Source organism: Pongo pygmaeus, chromosome 2 (assembly GCF_028885625.2).
Source record: "Pongo pygmaeus isolate AG05252 chromosome 2, NHGRI_mPonPyg2-v2.0_pri, whole genome shotgun sequence".
NCBI lineage: Eukaryota > Metazoa > Chordata > Mammalia > Primates > Hominidae > Pongo > Pongo pygmaeus.
The window spans coordinates 63241460-63268379 of record NC_085930.1 but is presented as its reverse complement, the minus strand read 5'-3'; the positions used below and the strand labels follow the sequence as shown (position 1 = coordinate 63268379).

At 48.3% G+C, this 26920-nt stretch overlaps 1 protein-coding gene across 1 annotated transcript in view; it reads right to left on the bottom strand.

Annotated features, from left to right (window-relative positions):
- Positions 1-13544, bottom strand: part of GRIP2 (glutamate receptor interacting protein 2) — a 116699-nt gene extending 103155 nt beyond the window's left edge. Inside the window, exon 1 of the mRNA XM_054482254.1 lies at positions 13427-13544. Coding sequence (XP_054338229.1) covers positions 13427-13481 — 55 coding nt within the window. The 5' untranslated portion in view covers positions 13482-13544. The remainder of the gene's footprint in view (positions 1-13426) is intronic.
- Between the last annotated feature and the right edge of the window lie 13376 nt (positions 13545-26920).

The following is a 26920-nucleotide window of genomic DNA, read 5'->3' as shown; positions in this document are numbered from 1 at the left end:
CCTTTTTAAAATTTTATGAACACTGCAACAAACGTCTTTATTCATGTTGTCTAGTGCATCTGTGATAAGTTTTTCTCTAGAATAGATACTTGGAGAAGGAATGGCCAGGTCAAAAAGTGTCAGCACTTGCCATATCGACAGGTTAACTGTCAAACTAACCTCCACGTTAGCGCTACCCACTTATTGTAGATGTCAGCCTCTACTTCCCCCACAATCCCACCAACACTACAGACTACACTTTTTTTTTTTTTTTTTTTTTTTGAGACAAGGTCTTGCTTTGTTGCCCAGGCTGGAGTGTAGTGGTATGACCATGGCTCACTGCAGCCTCGACCCCCCATCTCAACCTCCCTGCTCAAGCAATCCTCCCATCTCAGCCTCCTGAGTAGCTAGGACTACAGGCATGAACCACCACACCTGGCTACTTTTTGTATTTTTTTGTAGAGATGAGGTCTCACTGTGTTACCTAGGCTGGTCTCAAACTCCTAGGTTCAAGTGATCCTCCTGCCTCACCTCCCAAAGTGGTGGGATTACAGGGGTGAGCCACCACACCCAGCTAAACACCATGAATTTTAAAATTTCCCATTAAAATTGATATTGCACGTGGCTTTTATGAGTGTTTTCCTAATGCTAACAGAATAATCCCTGAGAAGGTGAGGCTGGCCTTCTGTCAGCCCTTTCCGGCCGCCTGTGTTTCCTCTTCTAATCGCTGCCTGCTCAGGCCTGTTCCCAGGCTCCTGGACACTTACTTTTCTTATTGATTTGCAGATCTTTATGTACTCAGAATATCATTCTTTATCTGGCATGTAGGTTGTAAATACCACTCCTCCTCATCTGTGTCTTGTCTTTGAACCTTCTGAATGATTTCTTTTGTTATACAAAACGTTTTACTTTTTATTTTCCAATTTTTCAATCCTTTTCTTCATCACATCTGCATTTGGACTTTTACTCTCATCTGATAAGGCTGATAACCCACCTTGCAGGGTTATTACAAGGAGTAGAGAGAGAATGAATGAGGCTCCCAGAAATGCTGAGCAAATGCTCCTAACATACCAAGGACGGTCATTTCAGGGGTCGCCCTGCCTCGACTTGCTTCTCTCCCTCTAATAGCCAGCAGGAGCTTTCTGAAGATGTCACTCTTGCTTGAAAACCTTTCAACCGCCTAATGAGGATGAAGCTCAAATTCATCTAGCAAGTGAGTTCAAAGTCTCAAACACAAAGGCCTCTACCAGCTGAGCAGATGATTAAGTGTATAAAGGGGCTGGGTGGAGAGTATGACAATGTGCCCCCGGGAGGGAAAGCAAAAATGCAAACCCACGTTGCCCGATCTTCCAAAGAAAGCAGTAAATCTATATTTTTGTATGTGAACGTCCTCCCCCATTGAAAACTTACTGGTAACTGATTTTTTAAGCCACTATTAGAGTCAAACAAGACCCACCTGTGAGCCAGATGTGGCTATCTCTGCCCTCAACAATCTGGCCCCAACCCACCTCTGCAGAGTCGTCCCTCCACATGTGCACCTCACACAGCTGAAAGGCCAGCACACCACTCAGATGCGGTCACGGCACACTTCTCTCCACTCTGTGCTTTTGCACATGCTGATCCCTCTGCCTTAAATGCCTTTCCCTCCTCTTTCCTTCTGGCCAACTCTCACTTGCTCTTGAAAACCCAGATCAAATGTCAACTCCAATTTCTCAGCCCCAGACAGAATTCCACTCTCCTTCCCTGAGTGCCCTATCACTCCTGTGGTATTAATACTCCCTGTATGATCTTGAGCACCATACTTCCAGGAGAAGCTGCCTGGGGACACAGAAAGAGCCTCGGCTTGGCAGAAAGACATTCCTGGGCTGAAATCCCCGCTCTGCCACTTCCCAGCAGCGCATCTTTGGGCAAGTGACTTAACCTCTCTGTGCTTCAGGTTCTCAATTGTGAGATGGAAATAATCAGACCTATACTCAGTCGGGCTTCTGGGAAGATAAATGAGATGATATAAAAGAAGTATCTAGAATGCAATAGGGGCTTAATAATGGTTTATGCAATGAAAGAACAAATGGAATAAAGAATGAGTATTTCCTCAGAGTTCTATAGACTCAGCACATGGAAAAGTTAGCTAACTTTCTGTAAGGGAGCCTGGGTTTTAGCCAAACCGTGCCTCTTGCCTTCTTTTCCAACCTCCCGATTTCAGAGAAAGCTGTGGGCCCTCTATCTCCCAGTGCCATGCACCCTGAGGAGCCTCTGGGGGTACAGCCATTCAAGGGCAAGGACTACACAGGAGTGAGTCCCAGTAGGTAAACTGGGGCAGACCAGATGTCAAGAAAAGTAGAGAGGAGCTATGAGCACCTGGTGCCCAGGAGGCACATCAAGAGGAAGGGAAGAAGCAGCAGCCTCTTGGGCCTCTGTATCTACATCTGTCTGCTCTGCTCTGTGAGATCTGGGATCTTGTCGATCTACTTCAGCTCTGTATTCTCATGTCTGGCACACAGTAGGTACCCAAAAGTCTGCTGATTGAATGGATGACTTTAAGTAATATGAATAAGGCTGCTCAGTAAAATGTAAATGGCCATGCGAACGCATCCAGCAGCTCCACATAGAGGGGTATCTCTGCCCCCTCCACACTCGGGCCTGTCCTAGCTGCTCCCAGGCTGGGTCTCTGAGCTCAGCTCAGAGTTGGGGTGGGGGAACTTTCAGAGAAAGGATGACAGATAGGACCATGCAGAAGTAGGTGCCTGAGAGGCTGATGATCCATGGGGCCTTCCAGGGCTCAGAGGCTCCACAGCTTCCACCCTGGGAGGTGCCATCCAAGTTTAAAGAGCCCCGAGGCCGAGTCTCCTGCCAGCAGACCTGCATGGACAGGCTCTGTGTCTCCAGCTGGTAAAGGAGAGGGGGAAAGAAAGAGGGTGAGAGGCCATCAGGCCCTGGGAAGCCTCTTCAAACAGTCGACCCCACACACTCCACTGAAGGAACTGGGCTCAGAGAGGAGAGAACTTGCCCAAGCTCACCTACCAGGACGTGAACCCATGTTTAGCTGTCCTCATGGTTTGGGCTCTTTTCACTAAATCCAGCTGGCCAGATATTAGGAGCCCCAATTCCCAGCACCAGCGGGAGTGTTCGATGTCAGACGTGAAGCTCTGGGTTTCCAGGCACCCAACAAGCCACACTTCACCCTACTCCTTGTAGTGGCCTGGCACAAAGAATAGGCTGCTGCCTCCATTTCCCCATCTGCAGTCTAGTGTCTTGCTTGACCCTGTTCTTTGGAATTCTGGCCCCAAAACCCCATGATCCTGGTTCTTGGCCAGGATCCTCCTCCCAGAGCAAAAACATGGAGCCACAATGCTGCTCCTGTCTGATTAGCATCCTCTTCCCAGACTGAGGACTTGGAGTCACAATGCTACCACCATCTGACTCGTGCCCTTCTCCCCCAACAAGGACATGGAGCCACAATGCTGCTGCCATCTAATTTGAGTATTACCTGCTCCACTGGTTGCACCCCTGCCTGGTACACTCACAGGCCAGGACAAGCCTGGTGTCACCACATACATGTGGACACTGCTGGGAACTAATGTCATCCCCAACCCAGCCCAGCCTGGCCTGGATTTCCCCAGCCACTGGGGTCTCAGCCCAGCACAGCTCAGGTACCAAGTTCCTGACACCCTTGTCTGCCTCTCGATCTAACCTGTGGAGCACAGTATTTTGGCTTACATCTTGAGAGAATATTATTTGTATTATGGAGAAAAAAACATTCCTGAGATAAATACTTGCTCCAAAAGCCACTCCGACTTTCCTCTGACTCAGTGTCTTGTCTGGTTTCTCAGACACAGGCCTAGGGGCTTCCCCACTGGGCCATGAACATGACTGATCCTCATGGCTCCCGCTTCCGGCAACTCAAGAATCAAACGAGGACAACTTACGACCATTTGCTGTCTGCATCACCAAGCCTCGTTCAGTCCTGGCCAGTGGACAGAAGGCATCACACAAACCAGTGACACAGTCACCATGTGGGTCCAGCGCTCCTATAGTTCTCCCAAGATGACCCTGAACATGGGTTTTGTGTGACAAACCAGCAACGATGCCACCCCATGGTTCACAAGGCGCAGGCCAGCCTCCCTTCTCACAGCTCGGGTGCGCTACATGTTGACAACATCCCCCATGCTCTGGAGGCTAAAGGCATTGAGGTTCCTCGATAGGGATGCTGCTGGCATTTGGGGTGGAGAGTTCTTTGGGCAGGACTGTCCTGGATATGCCAGAGACATAGCATCTCTGGTACCCTCCCACTAAAGGCCAGCAGCCCTGCTGTGATTGTGACAACACAAAGACACCCCACCCAGGCCCAAATAGTTGAGATCCACACTCTAGTCCAAACTTTCAAACCACACCCGCAATGAAAGCTCATCCAGGCTCTATTTGCATGACCCTGATGGTGGGGGGCTCACCCCTCTCAAAGCTCCCAGCCCATCCCTAGCCAACTGTGACCAGCAGAAAGCCTTTCACTGCAGTTGCTGTCTCCCTGTGACTCCTCTCCCGGCAAGGCGCAGCCCTGCCTTTTGGGGGCCTAGACCTGCCTGTTCTCTGTGCCTGGGATGGCCCTGAAGAGGCCTGGTGTCCCCAGCCCTCAAGTACTGCTCTGAGCCCTCCCAGGACAGGTGCTCTGTCTCTCTGCCTCTGACTCTGGTCTGTCCCTAACCCTCTCCCAGGGTAGCAGGTACAGCAAACAAGTGTCTCTTTCACAGTCTTGCTAAACACTGGCCCAGTCTGTGCTGGGAGCTAAGGGGCCCCTGGCCCTCCCTCAGCCCTACCCCGGGCTCTGGGGATATGGATCAGATGCCCCAGGAGGAAGAGCAGACTCGGGGCAGGTGTGTAGGGAAGTGGTGACCTGCTGCCACACTGAGGGCAGAGGCTGGGAGCAGGCGTGACTCCCAGTGGCAGCCTTCCTTCCCTGGGGAAAGAGGCGCTCCCTTACCTTGCCTGAGGCCTGTCTGGAGAGTCCCAGACTGAGACTCGGTCTCTTGGGATCAATACTCAACACGTGGGTGAATCCTGGGGAGGGAGAGGAGCTCCACTTGGGGCCAGGGCAGGGCCACTCCAGGACCAGGACAAGCACATCCAAAGGACCCTGCAGGAGCCACATGTAAACCTTAGCCCTCATTCACTTCCCAGTGGTTAAAAGCACAGCCTCTAGCCTGGGTTCAAATCCCAGCTCTGCCCCTTAGCTGCTGTGTGCCCTCAGGCAAGTCACTCAACATTTCTGCCTCAGTTTCCTCATCTGAAAAGTGAGATTAAGTATAGTACCTACCTTACAGGGTTGTTATGAAAATTAAAATAGTTAACATATAAAGCGCTTAGCCTGCATGGAGTAAACCATTAATAATGGTTAGCTGTTATTATTATTATTAAACAGAGTCTCACCCTGTCACCCAGGCCGAAGCACAGTGGCACAATCATAGTTCACTGCAGCCTGGAACTCCTGGGCTCAAGCGATGTCCCCACCTCAGCCTCCCGAGTAGCTGGGACTACAGGTGTGTGCCACTACACCCGACTAATTTTTGTATTTTTTTGTAGAGATGGTGTCTCACTATGTTGTCCAGGCTGGGCTAGAGCTCCTGGGCTTAAGTGATCCTCCCACCTCAGCATCCTGAGTAGCTGGGACTACAGGTGTGCGCCACTACACCCAGCTAATTTTTGTACTTTTGTAGAGATGATGTCTATGTTGCCCTGGCTGGTCTAGAACTCCTGGCCTCAGGTGGTCCTCCTGCCTCAGCCTCCCAAAGCGCTGGGATTACAGGTGTGTGCCCAGCGCCTGGCTGTTATTATTGTCATTATTTTTTACCTCACACACTCTCATCAGTGCAGCCCCTGCTCCAGCACACTCTTCAGCCCCTCCCCTACACCCATTTCAGGGACTTCCACAGGTACAAGCCATCTGCACTTTCAAACCACTTTCTCTTCCATTTTTAAAAATTAGATGCACACAGCATCCCCTTGGGACAGAGCTATTTTCTGATTTTTCTGAGTAGGAAACTGAGGCCCCGAAAGGTCAGACAGTCACCATGGGAATCACTCACAGAGTTGGGAAGGACCACAGACTTATGCTCCCGGCTCAGGCACTGTCTGAGACACCCACCCAGCCTTGGTGTGGCCCTATGGGTGCTACAGCCACAGAGCAAGTGGGGTGGGGATGTGCACAAGCAGGGAGGGGCTGCCTGGCTCCGCAGGTTGCCCCTTGCAGACCAGCAGCTCCGGCCAAGCCATTTTCCCTGAGCTTCGGCATCCTCGTGGCAGGGCCATGGTGAGGGCCGGATGTGAACAGGGGCAGCCCAGGGCCTGGCTCGCAAAGGTTGCTTCCTCCCCCTTCTCTTCTTTATTTCATTCACCCCTCACCTAGTGAGCACCTACTGCATGCTTACTTCTGAGCTGGGCACTTCAGACTCAAGGAGGAATGGGACGGGGTCCCTGCCCCCATGAGGCTCTATATCCAGTGATGGAGATACAAGCACATGCCTTTGTTCCAACAAAGTGAGGGGGCTAATTCTGTCATGTTAGCAGGGACAACAGGAAGCTGCACCCACAGGCCTGGCCTTGGGGTCAGAACTGGAGGAAACCACCACTTACAGGGTGAAGAAGAGGATAGGAGAGGAACTCCAGGCAGGGGCAGCTGCCTGAGAAAGGCTCTGAGGTAGAAAGCCCTCTAGCAGGTAAGGAGGGAAGAAAGGTTACTGCAGCCAATCACAGGGCTTTGAGTATCAGAGGCATCAAAGTAGGGACTCCTGGGATAAATCCAGCTCAAAAGGGAGTGCGTTTGACCCTTAGGGTTTTTTGTTTAGATTGGTGGTTAACATTTTTAAAATTGACAGAGACAGTATGTTAAACTCTAGATTTTTAGCTTCTCTAGAAAAATCAGAAACTCTATTGGTTGAACCAGGAACCCATAAGGCCCACATTCTCTGGTTCAACACTGTCCCCAGGCCCATCTCACTCCCTCACTCCACAAATACCTGTTGAGCAGCTATTGTGTACCATGCAATGTACTAGTCACCGGGAATACAGTGGAGAGCAAAATAGACACAAGCACAGTCCTCACAGCACTTACTAGAGGGAGAGAAAGGTGACACATGAGCACTTAACATAAAACCCAGCAGTGCAAAGGGCTGGGAGGAATAGGAAACTTATAGGACCAAAGGACTGCTATATTATGTGGGATGGTTAGGGAAGGCTTCTCTGAGGAGGGGACAGTTGTATAGATTTTTTTTTTTTTTTTTTTTTTTTGAGACAGGATCTTGCTCCATCCCCAAGGCTGGAGCGCAGTGGCACAATCATGACTCACTGCAGCCTCAACCTCCCAGGCCCAAGTAGTCCTCTTCCCTCAGCCTCCTGAGCAGCTGGGACTACAGGCACATGCCACCATACTCAGCTGATTTTTTAAATTTTTTTGTAGAAACAAGGCTACATGTTGCCCAGGCTGGTCTCAAACTCCTGAGCTCAAGCAATTCTACCTGCCTTGGCCTCCCAAGTGCTAGGATTATAGGAGCAGCCACTGCACCCAGCCAGTTGCATAGCTCTAAATGAAGTGAGTTAGTGAACCAGTGGAAGATCAATCCAGCAAAGGGAACAGCAAGTGCAAAGGCCCTGGGGTCCCCTTCACTCATCTTTTGGGTGAAGGCATTAAAGCGTGAGACCTTACTGTAAGTAATGCAGCATAATAAGCAATGTGTAAACAGGTGAAAACCACCTTCCAATATGTGTTTCAGATAAAACATCTCTGATCAGTGGTGGAAGAGACATGAGAAATAGGGAACTGGGTGGAAGGCATATGATAATTTTTTCCAATGGGGAAAAATTCCCCATTAGGATGGCAGGGAAGAGGCAGAGAAGGCTCATGCATGGCATGCTAAAACCTGAGCCAAGGACAGAGAAGCCAAGAATGAGAGGGGGAATCCTCGTTTCCTTCCTCACCAACTGCATCATCTGCCAACCCCTGCAAAGTGGAGGCAGGGCAGGTGGAAGAGAGACCAAGAATGCTAAATCTTCTGCAGCCCTGAGGCTTTTTTTGTGTGTTTTGGTCTTTTTTAAAAAAATTATTTTCCAAGCCTACCCAGGCTGCTGCCTTAGAAAGCCAACTGCAAAGAAATCACTTTGATGGGTTTTGTGTTTCCCCACCACCTTTCTAAGCCAAATTAGAGTGTAGATTCCTTGTCCTTTTACCCACAAAGTAAAAGAAAAAGAGATGATTTTAAAGGAGAGGGTAAGAAAAACAAGTCTACAATCTATATCACCGTTCGTGGCTGGGGGTGGGGGGTGGGGGGGGCAATTCTGCATGCTGACATCATGATCCGTGGCATGGGAAATGACTTCCACCATTCAAAGCTTTATTTGCATTTTTTGGAGGTACAAGGAGACATTTAAAATCAGCTCCGGTGTTGACACTGCAGTTATTAAACCCAAACAAAAGATTCCTTCCAAAGTCTAACTGGTCCTCTGTAAATTTATCTGGGCCCCCACTACCTGATTTAAGGCAATGAGCAGATGTTTCATAGCAGGAAGTGCATTAGCTCCAGATGCCGCTTTGTTCAGGAAGTGTGTATGCACCCACGCACTGGCAACCACACACAACACAAACACACGCACACACAACACACACAGGACCTGGGGCAATGAACATTCATGGCTCCCCTTCCAGCATTTGGCATGACCGCATGGACCATTTGTAACCTCTGCTTGCGGTTCTGACAGGGAAATGAGCAGCAGGAGTGAGGAGCCAATCAAAAGCCGCCCTATCGTCTTCCCGTTGTCTCCTAGGTAACCGGCATAGGGACACATCAGCTAGCTGGGTACCACAGGGGGACACACACACACACACACACACAACCATGCTCCCTTAACAGTCCATAACTGCAGAAACGCTGGATGTGCCTATCAGCACCCTGGACAGATCCCACCCCCTCAAAAACTTCAAAGCCTTTGGTTAACTACGTTGACAGCCTTATCTCCCACAGCTTTCTCACCTCCACCCCCTTACTCATGCTGTTTTTCTGCCTGGGATGCCACTCCCTACTACCATCTCTATCACCCAAAACTTTGGTCATTTTCAGAGCTAGCCCAAGCTCTTGGTCTCCCAAGAGCTCCCTTGGAGCTCCTCCTTCAAGGGCTCCCATCACAATAAGATCCACACTCCTTTCCCTGACAGTCAAGGCCCTACACTGATCTGACTTTTCATGATCTGATTGCTCCAACCTTATCATTCTTTCCCTTCCTCAATTCTTCTTTCTCTTCCTCCAACAGATCAAACTGTCCTCCCCGCACAACCCCCTGAAGACCAGGGCTTTTCTTTATATTTGCTGTTCCCTCCGCCTGCATTGCATTTCCTTCTGCTCTTGGTGTGGCTGGGCCTTCTCACTCTTTAGTGCCAGCTCAAAGTCACCTTCCAGGGATGCCTCCCTGACCGTCCTAGGCCATCCTGCTATAGAAGCCCCCTCCCCCGGGACTCTCTTCTACATCACCCTGTATTCCTGTGTTGTCTTCATATCATTGATGACTCGCTGAAACTCTCCATTCACATTTATTTGTTCACTTGTTCTTTGTCTCCCCCTCTAGAATGTAAACTCTGTTTCACAGGGTCTTTTTCTTGTTCACAGTTTTATCCCCCAACACCCAGAACAAGGCCCAGTAAATATTTGTTGCATGAATGAAAAGTTGTTTCCTTCTTGCTGCATCTATGTTTCCCCCATCTCTCTAATAAGAGGGTTGGATTTGATGACTTCTATAACACTTCTGGCTAACATTCCAAGGGTCTATTAGAGACAGAAATGACCAGCATAAGGAGGGAAATTAATCAGGCCACATCACAGGAAGAATCTGCCGGTGGAAATCTGACCTTCTCAACTGGGTCGCAGTGCCTTCCTCCTCTGAGCAGTCTCCCCGATAGGAATTTGCTGCCGCCCTCAACTCCACACTCCCCAAGCACTGGGCACCTTGAACTTTTGTTATCTGAGGGATTGGGGGCAACTTGAGGCTAAGGACTGGCTTTTATTTTTCTGACTGTGCACAGAGACCAGCCAGAGCCTGAGGAGGGGGAGTTGGAAAGGGGTTCTCTGGAAGCATTTGCTGCAATAAAAGAAAGAAAATGTCAAGGAGGAGGTTCATTGAAGCACAAGTCTCTCTCTCTCTCTCTCTCTCTCTCTCTCTCTGTGTGTGTGTGTGTGTGTGTGTGTCAGCTCCAGCTGGTCTCTGCACAATCAGAAAAATAAAAGCCAGTCCTTAGCTTCAAGTTACCCCTAATCCCTCAAATAACAAAAGTTCAAGGTGCCCAGTGCTTGGGAAGTGTGGAGTCACACACAAACACAGTCACACACACACAGACACACATACACACACAACTCAAAAACATCATAAAGCAAGAATCACAGAGTATCCCAATCCCAGCAGCTACATGTGTCTCTCTTCAAGGAAGATGACTGCTGTTTAAGATTCTAAACCCTGTGTGAGTGATTCTGACACATGTGCTATGTAAGTCTGTGGTGTGTCTTGTCCAATCTCACTGGGCAAGAGTAGGCCATGAATTCAAGTAGCTACATGGTAGACACAAACCTACTGGATCCCCCCAAACCCTAGCAGTGGAACATCTCAAGCTGGCCACTCATGACCCAGAAATCCACCCTGAGCCCTGAGTTCTCCTCTGACCAATGAGCCCAACAATGCATCATCAGATCATTTCTCCAACTCTGAAGTTAAATCAGATATAATAATCAAGAAAGGGAGAACAGAATTGGCATTTCTTAAGCACCTATTATGTGCTGGGTCCTGTGCTAGGATATATTCGCATTGACTCTTTCTGACCACCCTGCGAGCCTGCCGCTCCAACTTTACAGATGAAAGCAACTGAAGCTCAGAAAAATTAAGTAGTTTCCCCAAGGTCACATAGTTAGTAATTAGAGGGACTTAAGAAGGACATGAGTCTGGTCTTCAAGCCCACTCCTCTTTGTTGAGGCCTTAAATTATACAACCTGGTAGGCAGATGAGCTGGTCTTGTTCAAAACATCCTTCCCACTGGCTGGGGCCCCTCTCTGAGAGATGCCAGGTGGATGGCCCTTTCCCTGCATCTATCCCTGTCACTCCTGGGCCTGGCTGACCTCTCCCCACAACCTCTTGTCAAGCAGGACTCACATCTCCAAACCTCTCATTTGAGACCCAGCCCACGGGGACTAATTTTCCTGCGGCCCAGAGAAAGCCGGAGATTTTGCCTTTTTAAAATAGTAATTTCCTGCCAGCGCTGGTGGATACACCAGCCACCCTCTGATTTAGTGCGGAGCTCAAGGATCAATCCCAACTCAGATTTTCCAAGGAAAATTCAAATGTGGGGCACCTCCTGGCATTGAGGAAGGCATTGGCCTTCTCTCAAGAGATGTGTTCAGTGTGGGCAAAGCCACTGTTGGTGTCACAAGACTCTCATGCCTCATACATGTCACACACATGCCTTGTACACACCCACATGCATCTCAAACACGCCACCCAGATGTCTCCAGGCACTCTGCACACACCATCCACCTGCCTCACCCATCTCTCTCTCTCTCTCACACACACACGCGCACACACACACACACACACACACACACACGAGGCAGGGGGTGTCAGGAGCAAGAGAGCTACATAATCCCTCTCAGGACATTACAGCCCCCACTTCCAAGCCTGTTCTGGACTGCGTGCTTTGCCAGGGCGCCTCATTTCATCCTTCCTAGGGCCCCAACAGGACAGGTTGCCCCCCACCCCTTTAAAGAGGCAGAAAGTGAGCCTGAGAGAGGCTTGTCCAAGATCACAGGTCATGCTCAGACGAAAGTTAGTGGTGGGCACCTGGCTCTGCGAGATTTCCTTCTTAATTAGCCCTGCTCCTTGGGGGCGGCTCCGTTGAGTAGGGGCACTCCTTCAAGACACTGCCCCCCTCCTTATTGGCAGCCCTTCTCCCCTGCCTCCTCCCTCAATCTCAGGGAAGGAAACCTAGGCATCCTCTCTACCCTAAATCTGCTCCATCCGCACCAACTCAGGTCAGACGAGGAGTGGAGGGTCTGCTCCCTCGCTGGGCACACCTATAGGCCCACCAGGGTCTGAGGCACTGGCTAACGCTTAATGGCTGTCTAAGCAAGACCCTCCACGGGCTCTGCCTGCAACCCCTCACAACCCAGGACCTCAGTGGGGCCGAGATGACAGACCCTACTTGGCCCTGGAACAGGACAGGAGGGGCAGGGACCAGCTCTCTCCGTCTTCCTCCACCCTCCCCCAAGTCCCACACAGGAGCTCTGGGCCTGGGCTGGAAATGGAAACTTTCCCACTAGACTGAGAGAGGCCCAACCTGGGGGGCAGACTGGAAGAAGGTGGGAGGCCTGGAAACTACCAAAAGCTTGCGGGTCACATAGATTTAGGTTCCCGGGAAGCTCTACCACCTGCTGGCTGTGTGACCTTGGGCAAGAGGCTTTACCTCTTTGAGGCTCAGTGTTCTTATCTGCAAAGTGAAAGAAAAATAGCGCCCTCCTAAGGGGGTGATTGTGAAGGTCAAAGGCAGGGGCGATGTGCACAGTCTGCGGGGCCTCGAAGTCAGCCATTATGCCCCCCAAAGTGAGCAGGGGGTGGGCAGCCACCACTGTGACCTCATCCTGCCCCCGACTCCCAGTTCTGGAAATTCTTCATTAGCACCAAATCCAAACTTTTCCTCAGCAGTGGCAGGACCCAGTCGCGGGTCCTCCTTCCTCCTCCCGCCCCCTCGCGGTCAGACAACAGGTACGCGGGGAGCAGCCCGGGCGGCCCCGCGCAGGGGTTGAGCCGCAGCGCTGCGGCAGGGGCAGGCCCGGGCAGGGGGCAGTGCGGCGAGTCAGCCCCCTCCCTGGCCTCCTTGCAACTTTGAGTAACCGTGGACTCCGGGGTCGGCGTGGGGATGGCGCCGGGCGTTCAAAGGAAAGTTGGGTGCGACGGACCGCAGCCTCGGGGGCCAAAGGACCCCCACCGTGAGCGCTGCCACATCCCGACACCCGGCGGGCTGGCTGGAGGGAGCAGGTGAGGCACGTGGCCGCCTTGCCGAGCCAGGGCTCGCTCCAGGAACCCGACCCGGCAGCGGGCCGGTGGGTGCCCCCTCGAGGGCTCAGACCCTTCGCTCCAGCCCCCGGTGGGCGCCCTGCCCCGGGTCCCACACTCGCGCGCCCCGTGGGCCCCACTGCTGGCTTTCCGGGACCAGGCTCCGCTCCGCAGCTCGCGTCCTGCGGTGATCCTCCAGGCTCCCCACTTTGGGGCGCCCCCCTCCCGCGCCTCGGGTGCCGGCGCCTGTCTTCGCCTCCCGCGGGGACCCTCCCCGGCGCCCCAGGCGTGTGCGCCCCGGGCCAGCTCAGCTCTGGGTCCGCCCTCCGTACCCCGCGCCGCGCCCCCGCTCACCGGCCGGGCAGCGGCCGCGTCCTACCTTCGTCCGGCAGCCGCTGCAGGCAGAGCGCGAGGTTCCTCCGCCAGCCCCGCATCCCCGCGCCCGCCCTGCGGCCCGGCCCGGCCTCGCCAGCCCGGCCCCGGCCCCGCCCCCGCCGGGCAGGGCGGCGCAGCGCAGCGCTGGGGAGGGCCGCGGGCCCAGGGCGCCGCGGGCATGAGCGGCCGCCGAGGGTGGGGGTGCCGGGGCGGCCGCCAGGCGCTCCGCTCCGGCTCCCGAGCCCGCAGCTGAGCAGCGACGCTCTTCGAGCGCGCGCTTTCCTGGGCGCGGGGGGCGGGGTGGCGGCGGGGGCGGGCGCGGGGAGGACGGCTGGAGGGGAGCCCGAAGGCGCCCCAGCCGTCTCGCACCCTCGCTGACATCCAGCGGCCTCACATACCGTCCTCGGTCTCCCCCACCCCAGGGCTCTCCAACTCATACCCAAATGACTCTAATCACCAGGAATTAGTGAATGAATATGTGAATAAGTGAGTGAACGAATGAATCAGTGCATGAGTGAGTGAATACACAGGTATATGGATGAGTGCATAAGTGAGTGAATGGGCGAATGAATGAATGGAGGAATGTACGAGTGAGTGGATCAAGGCCTGAATAAATGTGTCAATAAGTGAATGGGAGAGTGAATGAATGAATTAGTGCCTTTATCAATGAGTAAATTAATAAGTGAGTAAATGGGTGAAGGAAAATGTAAATAAGTTACTGAAAAAAATCAATGAATTGAGTGAGTGCCCCTTGGCCTCAGGCTTGTAAGAGGCAACAGTGATCTAGGACCCTCCAGAGGAGCCCTCAGCTCTGTCCTGGGAAGGAGGCCTCAGGGTTGCATCTTTTTGATGAGGTCTAAGAGCCCCAGAGAGGGCACAGCTTGTGTTTGAACACACAGCAAAGGCTGGAGTGGTGGAGATAATAATGATTCCCTCCACTAGGCTGAGGCAGCTGAGCTCATCTGATCTCAGAGGCTGTGGGGATGAACCACCTGGGGATGGAGCAGAAATGCCTATCTTCAGAAGTCAGATTTGCTTTCTGCAAGGGAATGAGTAGAGAACAGGTGTGTGTGTGCACACACACACACACACACACAAAATCCAGCCAATGGAGTACTACACAGCCCTGAAAAGGAGGAGGGCCTTCTTTGTGTCCCAATGGGGAGCCATTTCTGAGGTGCGTTGTTAAGTGAGAAAGGCAAAGTGAAGAACAGTATTTATAACGTGCAGAAAGGAAGGAAAGCTGCATTCATATTTGCTCAGATCTGTGGGGAACTATCTCTAGTGGAAACACTGGCCCTCTCTAAAAGAGGACTCACGAGGCCAGGAGCAGGTAGGAGAGGCCCACTTTTCATTGAATCCCCCTTTGTGCCTCTTGAAATTTTGAACCCTAGAAATGCATTATCTACATAAAAAATAAGTTGAAATTTTAAAATAGACAAACTTTTACAATATTTAAAGTGTTTATACCTTAGTAAAGGCTGCCTCCTCCCACTCAGTCAAGTCAGCCTATACGCCAGGATGCTGTCTCTCCCTGCTCTGGCTCAGAGAGGAAGAGGGTCCTGCTGGTCAACAGCACAGTGAAATATGACCCTGGTGGTCAGTGCAGAGCACATGGTAACCCCTGTGAGGGTTGGGAGGAAAGCAAGCAGCCTCTGCTTGAACCCTGGGTTTGCCACGTTTAAATTGACTGTCTCTGGGCAAATCACCTTGTCTCTTTGAACCTCAGAACCCCCATCTGCAAACTAGGGATCATCATAATGCCCTAACAGGGCCAAGTAGAGCTGACCCAGCTGCTTGTGTTCCAAAAGAGAGTTCAGCGGTGGAATCCCAGGCATCTTCATACTGTCAGTGAAGCCATCCAAACTTTGGCATGCAGAAGTTCCACTTTTGTAAGGAAGGGAATGATCTTAGGTCCCCAATAATCCTGCAAGGTTGGTATAATTAGCCCCATTTCACAAATGAAGACACTTGGCCTCAGACAGTTTAAATGTCTTGCCCAAGGTCACACCACCAGGAGTAGCAGAATGGGCATTTGAACCCAGATCTGCCTAGCTCCACAGCATCCCCAGACAGTGCTGCTCACAAAGTCTGTCGATATGCTTGTCTCTTACTTATGTTCCTAAGACCCTCGATGGGTCACATTGCAGCCATGTATTCATCCTGAATTATTAACCACTTTAGTAAGTAGGGTGCAGGGCCCGGAGGTTGAGTAAGGGAGGGGCAGATCAGCAGGCAGGCCTGAGTCTGAGGAGTGCTGACTCCAGAGCTTGTCTTAATGGCTGTGAGCTCTGACAAGGAAGTGAGCCTCCCCCGGCAGCAGCATTGTGAATCACTCCTGTCTGCACTTAGATTGATGGCCTCCACAGCTAGGATGCCCACTGCTCTGAGGATGACGGAGCTGGAACTGCTGATGGGAGAAGCGAAGATACCAGTGCCAGGAAAGGAGGCCCCAGCAAAGGAGACCAGTTAGGAGGGCAGAGTGCTGGCCCAGGAACTCCCCATGAGAAGAGGTGGGGGTCCTGTTAACGCTGCATAACAGGCCCCTCTAAGCATAAGTGCCATAGAACAATCACTTTATTATGGTCGTGAGCTCTAGGGGTAAGAATTTGGGCACAGAAGGCAGAAAGAATATGTCTGAGCTCCACATGGGCTAGGGCCTCAGCTAGGAAGGGTGGAGTGGGGTGGAGTTGAGGCTGACCCAATAGCTGGGGGCTGGAATCATCTGGAGGGTCTTCACTCACTGGTGCCTGGCATCTGAGCTGGAATGACTCAAAGGCTGGACTCAGCTGGAACAGTTGCCCCAGTGCCTACCACAGTGTCTCCATGTGGCCTGGGCTTTCTCACAGCATGGTGGCCTCGGGGCAGTTAAACTTCTTACATGGGGCTGAGCTCTAAGGGCGAGTGTTCCAGCTCTACAAGGTGAAAGCTGCATCCCCTTGGATGACCTAGCCTCAGAAATCGCGTCCCAGCGCTTCCCACCATCCAGTATCCATCAAAGCAGTCATAAGCTGCCTGGATTCCAGGGCAGGGGGGGGAACCCCACCTCTCATTGGAGGAGTGACAAAGAATTTGCAGCTATTCTAGAAACCCATGAAAGGAAAGAAAGCATTAGAGGAAGGAAGAGGAGGAAGAGTAACAGAGGATGTCCTATGAATAGAGGAAGTAGTAAGAGAAAATGCAACAGGGCTGAGGAGAAGTCAGAGAGGAAATTAGTTACCAGGAGGAGAGATAGAAGAAGTAGTAGTAGGAAGAGGAGCGATACTGGGAAAGGTACTATTCAGAATAGTGATAAGAAAAAAATGGTGACGTGAATAGGAAGAACTGCAGTAGGAAGGGGAGGAATAAAGGAGGAGACGAAGCCATCAGGTAGGGAAAGCAAAGGGAGAAGGTGCAAATAGAAGCCCAGTGTTTGAGGGGATCATATAATAAGAATAGTAACTAGAATGGCAGCAAGAGCAGTGGACAAAGGGAAAAGGTAGCGGTGATGGGGCCATAACAGGAAGATGTAATCAGAGGACTAGAAATAGGGGAGAAGCTGGGGGCAGAGCATCAGGAAAAAGAGCTAATCCATGCTGGGCTTAATACCTTGGTGATGGGTTGATAAGTGCAGCAAACCACCATAGCACACATTTACCTATGTAACAAACCTGCACATCCTGCACATGTACCCTGGAACTTAAAAAAGAAAAAAAAAACAAATAGGAGGAGAAATCACAGGAAACTGGCTACCTGGTCTCAAATCCCCTCCAAACTGTGTGGCCTCTGGTGAGTTCCCGAACTATTCCTCAGTTTTCTTATCTGTGAAATAGGGATGGTGATACTAAAAATACCTCCCTGATAAGGTTGTTGTGCAGATTAAATGAGTCAATACATGTAAAGCTCTTGGTGCCTGACTCACAGGAGGTGCTATGTAAGTGTTTGCCACTGTTATTAGTTGTATTAATATCGTGGAAATGGGAGAGGCACCTGAGGAACCACAGCTGCAGGGAAAGCAGTGCCAGCCGATCCGAAGGCCTCCTTGGTTGCTGTTGTCTTGGTGGTGCCCAGGGTGTGTTCCCCACTGCACCACACGGCCTCTGAGTGAATCTCAGCATGACCTTGTGCAGGAGGCTAGGTGAGGACTGTAAGACCTGTCACAGGCAGGAATCAAGCTCAGCCAAGGTTATTCACCAAGAGGTGGCAGGAGCTCAGCCCCAGCCTGGCCTCCAGGCCCCCAGCCAGAGCTGCCTGGGGAGAGGAGGGAGAGGGCTGGTGCACTTCCCAGGAACCTGCCGGCCTTTGGAGGGGGCTGGGCACAACTTGGTCTGGTGAGGGAGGAGATGCTGAGCCAAACCACTGGGGTGCAGGAAGGAACTATTACTACTTATCTTTCTTTTTATTATCTAAAATTGTAAAGAAAGGAAGCTTTACTGGTATTTAATATACGGATTGACAATGGTAAATATGTTCAGTTTACAAGTACATACACATTTTGGGGGCATATGTTCCCAAATAGTTTTATCAATAGGAGTGAGAGATCACAAAAGTTCTGAGGTCCCTGTGCAAGGGTAATCGCCCTTGTGCCAGCGGGCTCTCTGGGGGACATTTGCATGCAATTATGCACTGACAATCACTCTGCAATTACTGCAGGATCCAGCAGAGCTCCAGAAAAGCCTTTACATTCTGGTTTAAGCTCCTGTACAAGGCCTCACACCTCGCTTCCCTTTTCAAGCTGTAAGTCTGGGACTGGCCTCCCCATTACCCTGAGCTTTCACTTTGCTCCTTCCCTGATGATTGCTATCAGGCAATCCATACCGTATATTTTTATATGTCCTTCCTCTTCCAAAAAAGATCATCCACATATTTTCAACAGGTCTACCTGAAGACCATGTTGAGCATTAGAAAGAGCAAAAGCTTCGGAGTCACCCAGCTGCAGATCCAAATCCCAGCTCCCAGCTCCACTGTTCCATTCATTCGCTCACTGGGTATTTGTTGAACATCTGCTACATGGGAGGCACTGTACTTTGTGTTGAGTACATCATTGATTTGGATGAAAATCCTTGCTGTCACAGAGCTCACATCCTAAGGGAACACTTTATTTGCTACTTGACCTCAGGCAAGTCATTGCACCTCTCCAAGCCTCAGTTTATCCATCTTTAAAGTGGGGCTTGTAACCCCCAACCTTGCAGTGTTGCTGAGATACAAGCAGGTAAGGGGCCTGGGACGTTCGATGAAAGGCATCCCAGGCACCTAGAGCTGGAAGGAACCTCGTTCCAAGATGATTCTGCAGCTGTTGCCAAATGCAGACGAGACAGGGGCTACAACATGGTTCATCCAAGGCCACTCAGTGAGGTGGGGCAGAGCAAGAATGGGGGCCCAGGTGCCCTCTCCTGTCCTGCTTCCCTCGAGTCTGATGCTCTCTGTGTGGTCCAGTCAGGGCTGAGAAGTGAAAGGAAATAGAGGCTGCCCTTCACCTCCCCTCCAGCTCCTGAAGCTGGGAGCTGCCTCCTCTCCTCTCACATCACCACCAGGCAATCATGGGGAAAGCATAGCCTGACTCCCTTTTGGAAACAGCAGCCTCTAGTGTCTGGGCCAGAACAAGGGCTCAGGAGGAGCCCCAGGCAGCCCAGCTTTTGAGTCGGATGGAAATTATTATTCTGTAAATACCAGTTCAGCCACAGTTATTCAGGGAAGAGGCCCAGCACAGATTGGGGAGGGTGAGGAGGAGGATGCGGGGGCCAGAATTAGCTTCTCTGTTGTCAGCCCCTGCAGTTTAGCTCCGACAGCAAACCTGCACATTTTACTCAGCAAAACCAAGGGCCGATCCCTGTCTCGCCCTCTTGTTGGCAGTCCATGCAGTGGACCTACTCTCAGAGATCTCACCCTTCCTCAGGCTGCAGGGCCTCACCCAACCACGATTCCTTTTAACCTACAGAAGACTTTATGCCGAGGAGTCCTGGAATATCTCCTTTTCTCCATCTTGGGACATTTGTGGGACTGTTTTTTGCCCCTCTAGATGGGGGCATCAAAAACTGCCTTGCTTTCCTGACCTTAACCCATCTCAGTGCCCATGGGGGTACGCTAAACATCTCCAGAGAAATGTTTTTAAATAAACAGATTTCATACTTGAGAGGAGACCAGAAATGTTTAAAACCATCTCTGTTTACTCTCTCACATTTGTGAGGTTTGTTTGTTTGTTGGTTGGTTTGTTTGTTTGTTTGTTTTAAAGCCAACCATGGTCTTTTCTTCGAAAACCATAAAAGAAGAAAGGATGCTAATAGCTCCATTTCACAGATGGCAAAACTGAGGCTGAACATGGGAAAGTGACTTGTTGGGGGCTCTGTGGTTAAGAAAGATGTGTATCTCTCTCTCTCCTTTTTATTTATTTATTTATTTATTTATTTATTATTATACTTTAGGTTTTTTTTTTCTTAGACAGAGTTTCACTCTTGTCACCCAGGCTGGAGTGCAGTGGTGTGATCTCAGCTCACTGCAACCTCCGCCTCGCAGGTTCAAGCGATTCTCCTCCCTCAGCCTCCCAAGTAGCTGGGATTACAGGCATGCAACACCATGCTTGGCTGATTTTTTGTATTTTTAGTAGAGACAGGGTTTCGCCATATTGGCCAGGCTGGTCTCAAACTCCTGACCTCAGGTGATCCACCAGGAGCCAGAGAGAGTGGCTGCCAGGCTTGGCTCTGATACTTTCTAGTTGTCCGGCTTTGAGCGAGTTTCCTGACTTCCTTATGCCTTGGTGGTCTCATGTGTAAGATAGGAACCTACCTCCCTAGCTCTGGGACTGCCATGAAGATGAAATGAGCCAATGTGAGCAAACTGCTTGGCACAAAGCCTGACACACAGTAAGTGTTGCCTAAATGTCCACTTTTAAAAATTATTTTTATGACTTACATCATATAACCAAGCTTGTTTTGTTTCTTCCTTTGTTTTACCTCTATTGTCTTACATGGATTTTTATAGACTTTATCTAGAAAGAGTTTGATGTTTTAAAATCTAAGTTTTCAGCTTAGTAATTTTTTAATTAAGGTATAATTTACATAAAGTAAAATTCACCCTCTTTAGTGCGCAGTTCTGTGAGTTCTGACAAATGTATACATTGGTGTAGTCACCACACGATCTAGATATAAAACTGTTTGACAGCTCCTAAAATTCCCCCAAGCCCCTTCGTAGTCAACATCTCCTCTCACCCCCAGCTCCTGGCAACTACTAATCTGTTTACTGGTTCCATAGTCATCTCTTCCCCAGAATGGAATCATACAGTATAGAGCCTTTTGAGTCTGGCTTATTTTACTTAGCATAATGCATTTGTGATTCATCCATGTTGTTGTAGATGAAAGTAGTTTATTCCTTCTGCTGTGGTTTGAATATTTGTCCCTTCCAAAACTCATGTTGAAATTAATCCCCAACGTGACAGTATTGAGAGATGGGGTCCTTAAAAGGTGATTGGGTCATGAGGGCTCTGTCCTCACGAGTGGATTAATCCATCCATGGATTAATGAGTTAGTGGCTTAGTGGGTTATCACAGGGGTGTGACTGGGAGCTTTATAGGAAGAGGAAGAGAGACCTGAGCCAGCATGTTCGTCCCCCTTGCCATGTGATGCCTTGCACCACCTTGGGACTCTGCAAAGGGTCCCTACCAGCAAGAAGGCCCTCACCAGATGCAGCCCCTCAACCTTGGACTTCACAGCCTCCAGCACTGGAAGAAATAAATTTCTTTTGTTTATAAATTACCTAGTTTCAGGTATTTGGTTATAAGCAACAGAAAATGGACTAATATACCTTCTAATTGCTAAGTTATATTCCATTATATGGATGTACCACAGTTTGTCCATTCACCAACTGAATGACAGTTTCGGTTATTTCGTTTTTAGTGATTAGGAAGCAGAGAGAAAGAAAGAATTGGGTCCTCAAGGATATCACTGAACAATTGAATTAAAACCCAGAAAACTCCCCATCTCAGCTGCTATAAACATTCACGTACAGTGTTTTTGTGTGGCTGTGGCAGGGCAGGTAAGCCTCAAATTGGGGCTTAGTCCAGGGAACTTCTTGGCTTCATTCAGGAAATAATTCAAGAGCAAGCTGGTGGTAGAAGAAAACAGCTTTATTGAGGCAGCATTTTTAAAGCTCGTGAGAGTAGCAGCTCAGGGGCAATTCTACCCACTTTTAATTATATGCAAATTAGCAAGCAGATTATTCAGAATTTTCTTAGAAAAGGGGTGGTAACTTCTGGGTTGCTGTCATGGAAAGGGGCAGTAACTTCTGGGTATCGCCGTGTTAATGGCAAACTGACATGGCACTGGGTGTGTCTTACGGAGAGGTGATTTTTCACCTTTTCCCTGTTTTAGCCAATCTTCAATCTGGTCTGGAGTAAAGTCCTGCCTGCTGCCTCATGACCATAAGATTTCATATCTCTTGTAGAGATAACTCAGAGTGGAATGGATAGATCATATGATAAATGAAGTTTAGCTTTATAAGAAACTGTCAAGCTATCTTCCAAAGTAGCTGTACCACTTTGCATTCCCAGGAGCAATGTATGAGAGTTCCAGTGGTTGGCACCTGGAATCTCAGCACTTTGAGAGGCTGAGGCAGGAGGATCACTTGAGCCCAGGAGTTTGAGACCAGCCTGGGCAACATAGTGAGACCCCGTCTCTATGACAAACAAACAAACAAAACTGTATGAGAGTTCTAGTTGTTCCACATCTTCACCAATACTTGGTATTTTTAGGGGCTTTTTCTTTTTTAAAAAAGCTACTTGAGGCCAGGTGCGGTCCTCACACCTGTAATCCCAGCACTTTGGGAGGCCAAGGCGGATGGATCATGAGATCGGGAGATCGAGACCATCCTGGCCAACATGGTAAAACCCTGTCTCTACTAAAAATACAAAAATTAGCCGGGCATGGTGGCATGCACCTGTACTCCCAGCTACTCGGGAGGCTGAGGCAGGAGAATTGCTTGAACTCGGGAGGCGGAGGTTGCGGTGAGCCGAGATTGTGCCACTACACTCCAGTACAGCCTGGTGACAGAGTGAGACTCTATCTAAAAAAAAAAAAAAAGCTACTTGAATAGGTGTGTAGTAGTATCTCATTGTAGTTTAAATTTGCATTTCTCCAAGCTTGTTTTTTGTTTATTTCCTTCACATCTCAGTAGTGCTTTCTCTATTCCTCCTTTTTCCTTACTGGTAGGGTATGGCTTATTCAGGTGCTTACCCCATATCTGAGTGATGCAGGAATAGGTGATCTTTTCTCAGTCTCCAAGGATCAAATTAGATTGATCCATACCATTTATGGGAACCCCATAATGGTTCATGATTGGTTGGAGTGGGCTTATGGCTCAAGTCTGTCCAACAAGACTTGAGGGGATGTCAATTTGGGGACTTCAGGGAAAGGTTTCCTTATCCTGCATGACCACATGTTGAGATGTGATGCCTTGAACTGTGGCATTCACCTTGTCAAAATGAGTAAGAGACTGTGAGAGTGAAGTAGACATTTCTGGAGATTGCAAGGTAGAGAGAAGGAAAGAATTGGGTTCTCAAGGGTATCACAGAACAACTGAATCAAAACTACCCATCTCAGACTTTCTTTACTGTTTAACATTATTGTTTAAACCAGTTTCAGTCAGTTTTTTTGTTATTTGTAGTCTAAAACATCTTGACCGTGTAACCCAGGGAGAAAAGTGGCATATTTGTTCTACGGAGCCCAAGAAGACAAAATTAAAACCCACAATGGTGGCAGTATATTGTGATTAACAGAACAAATATTCAGTTCCTTGTACAACTGACTTCACCTCTCAAAGTCTCAGCTGGCTTATCTGTAAAATGAGTAAAATAATAATACCTACCTTAGATGACTGTTGGGAGGATTCGAGACTACACAGTTTGGCTGGCACTTCATAAGCTCTCAAATCTATAATCATTATTATAAAGTATTATTTGGAGGCCGAGGCAGGTGGATCAGTTGAGGTCAGGAGTCCGAGACCACCCTGGCGAACATGGTGAAACCCCATCTCTACTAAAAATACAAAAATTAGCTGGGAGTGGTGGCACGCACCTATTCTCAGCTACTCAGGAGGCTGAGGCAGGAGAATCACTTGAATCTGGGAGACAGAGGTTGCAGTGAGCTGAGATTGCGCCACTGCATTCCAGCCTGGGTGAGAGAGCGAGACTCTGTCTCAAAATAATAAATACATAAATAAAATAAAATAAAGTATTGTTTATTCAACTTTGGTAATGTCCTCATGAGTCCCTAGTGTAGTTTTAGGATTTGTGGTTCATATTGGCTTTGAGAGCTCCTCATTTTAGATACAGCCAAAGGGATATGCCCCTGGCTGTGATAAAGTAGTTGGTACCCACCAGCCTGCTACTGACTACTTTATTATAGCCAGATGTAGTGTACGTATATACACACCATTGTATGAGTGTGTGTGTGTGTGTGTGTGTGTGTGTGTGTATCAGGGGCCTGCAAAGGCATTCAGGACTTGAGGGATCAAGATTCCAGATAGAGAGAAGTTCATTGAGATGAATTTCTCTTGGGCCATTTGCCAATTCTTGGCACAGGGTGAAAGACTGAGAAGCCAAACAAGCTCTAGGTAGTTTCATGGGGCTGAAGAGATCAAATATGAAGTTTGGGATCACCAAGCCATCAGGACAAGGATCCTGGGGAGAAGGGAGACACAGAGAAGTAAGCCTGATCCTCAGTACCAGTTTTTCCTTCTAGGCATTTACCATTTCTTAAGCTCTGTACAAGAGGAGACTGAGAAGTTAAGGAGAAAGTAATGGAAAAGCAGAGTGGGGTATTCTTCAGTCTCACAGCACTTATGAGAAAAAATTGGAGTTCAGAGCCCAGCAGGAAGGAGAGGCCCTAGTAAATAGCCCAGGCTTTCAGTTGAGACCACTGGATGGTTATAACTGGATGGGTGAACCAGAGGTAGAACAAGACTTACAAAAGTTGCAACCCAGACTTGAATCAGCTCAGTCTGTGATAGATTTAGGTGATACGTTCTTACTTTATCTACTGTCACAAGAAAGAGCAATCTTCTCTAGGGGAAGGTCATATCATGAAGATCCTCTTCAATTTTTCATGCACGATATCTGGCATTAAATTTTTTAAAAATCTTTTTTTCCAGACACACCAATAAACAGAAACAAAATGAAAAAAAAAATAGGCAGTAGAAATAGGCTCAAAGGTGACCCAGATATTAGTATTATCAGGCATGGACTTTAAATAACTGTGAATGGTATGCTCAAGAAAATGAGTCAAAATAGGGGATTTCTTCAGAGAACTAGGATCTTTAAGAAATAATCTGTTGGATATTAAAGAACTGAAAGATACAATAATTGAAACCAATAACTCACTAGATGGGTTTACAGACAATTGGACACACCTAAAGAGGACTAGTGGATTGAAAGATGGTTCAGTATGCAGAAAAATATCTCCAGAATGAAAAGCAAAAATAAAGCTGGGCACAGTGGCTCACACCTGGTAATCTTACCACTTTAGGAGCCTGAGGCAAGAGGATGGCTTGAGCCCAGGAATTCAAGGCTGCAGTGAGCTATGATCATGCTACTGCACTCCAGCCTGGGTGACAGAGCAAGATCCTGTCTCTTAAAAAAAAAAAAAAAAAGCAAAAATAATGGAAAATAAAGGAAAGAGATACATGATACACAGTGAAAAGGTCTAACATACACATAACTGGAGGCTCAATGGGGAGAACAAATAAAATGCACTATCAATATTTCTGACAAATAATCAATAATTTTCCAAAGTTGATGAAAAGACATCAAATCACAGTTCCAATAAGCACTACAAGCCCTAAGCAGGATAAATACAAGACAAACCACACCTAATATAAGTAAAGGTGCTAAAATTCAAAGGCAAAAAAATAGAGCAATCAGAGGAAAAAAGACACATCATCTTTGAAGGATCAATAATAACACTGACAGCTAACTTCTTAATAGAAACGCTAGAAGTAGGAGACAGTAGAACAACCTCAAATACTGAAAGGAAACAACTACCAACCTCAAATTCTGTACTCAGAGAAAATATTCTTTATAAATGAAGACAAAATAAAGACACAGACAATTAAAAGAATTTTTACCAACTGACTCACACTGAAAGAAATACTATAGGGAGTTCTCCAAGTGGAAGGTAAAATAGTCCCAGATGGAAATATGAACATGCAGAAAGGAATGAAGGGTAAATTTGGAATAAATGGAAATAAACTTGACTGTACAAAAACAGATATAATAATGTCTTCTGTGGTTTAAAATATATGTAGAATTAAAATGCGTGAGAACAATGGGAGAAGTGTAAACGGAGTTAAAATAGTCTGAGATCTTAGCATTGTCTCCAATGCGACAAAAGTACAAATTTGCATTGGACTTTAACGAGTCAAAGATGCATGTTATAATATTGAGGGTTAACCACTAAGTAAATTGTCAAATAATGTATAACTAACAAACCAACATGGGGGGAAATGAAATACAGCCACCCAGAAATCTGGCAGGGCGGAGATTAGTGCCAAGTTCTCCCCAAAGATAACCAAAATCTGCAGGTGCTCAAGTCCCTGATATGAAATAGCCACAGTATTTGCATATAACCTGTGCGCATCCTCCCATATATGTTAAATCACTTTCAGATTACATATAATACCTAACAGAATGTGACTGCTATGCAAATAGTTATTATACTGTATTGTTTAGGGAATAATGACAAGAAAAAAGTCTGTGCATGTTCAGTGTAGAGGCAATTTTTAAAAATACTTTTGATCCACAGTTGGTTGAATCCACAATGCAGAACCCACGGATATAAAAAGTCAACTGTAATAAAAATTGCTTCTTGATTAATCCAAGATAAGGAAAGAAAAAAGAGAAACACAACAGGTGGGACAGATAGAAAACAAATAGTAAGATGGTGAATATACAATAGAATCAATTAGATAAACATTTTTAGAGCACTTATTAAGCACAAGGGACTGTGTTCCATGTGAGATACACCGATAATTAAGGCACAGCCCTTTCCACTGTATGATTTAGTAAAGACTTAAAGGAGAGAGAAAAATCTGGTAGCATCCTGTTGAAATTCAAGTAAGGCTTCATGTTGAAGGTGGTATTTAAGCTGAGCCTTTAGTGATGGGCAAGATTTTCACAGGAGGTAGAGTCAGCCTGCTAGGAGGACATGTGAAACACGGGCCAGAGGGCAGGGACAGGAAGGAGCCCCGGGGAACCAGAGGGAGAACAGTTTGGATAGAGCAGGATATTTGCACACACAGATCATGGGAGAGAGAGTAATGAAGACCTATTGAGCCTGATAAGGAGTATACCTTATCTGCCAGCCAAAGGATTAGGGACCATATCTCCAAATCATGAAAATAGAAGGAGCAGTGGAGTTCATCTACTCAACCCTCCCATTTTACACATGAGTAAACTGAAATTTGTAAGCAAAAAGAAAATTGTTTAATAATAGCATAATATAGACTGATCTGGGCTTTAGAGACCTCACCCTAT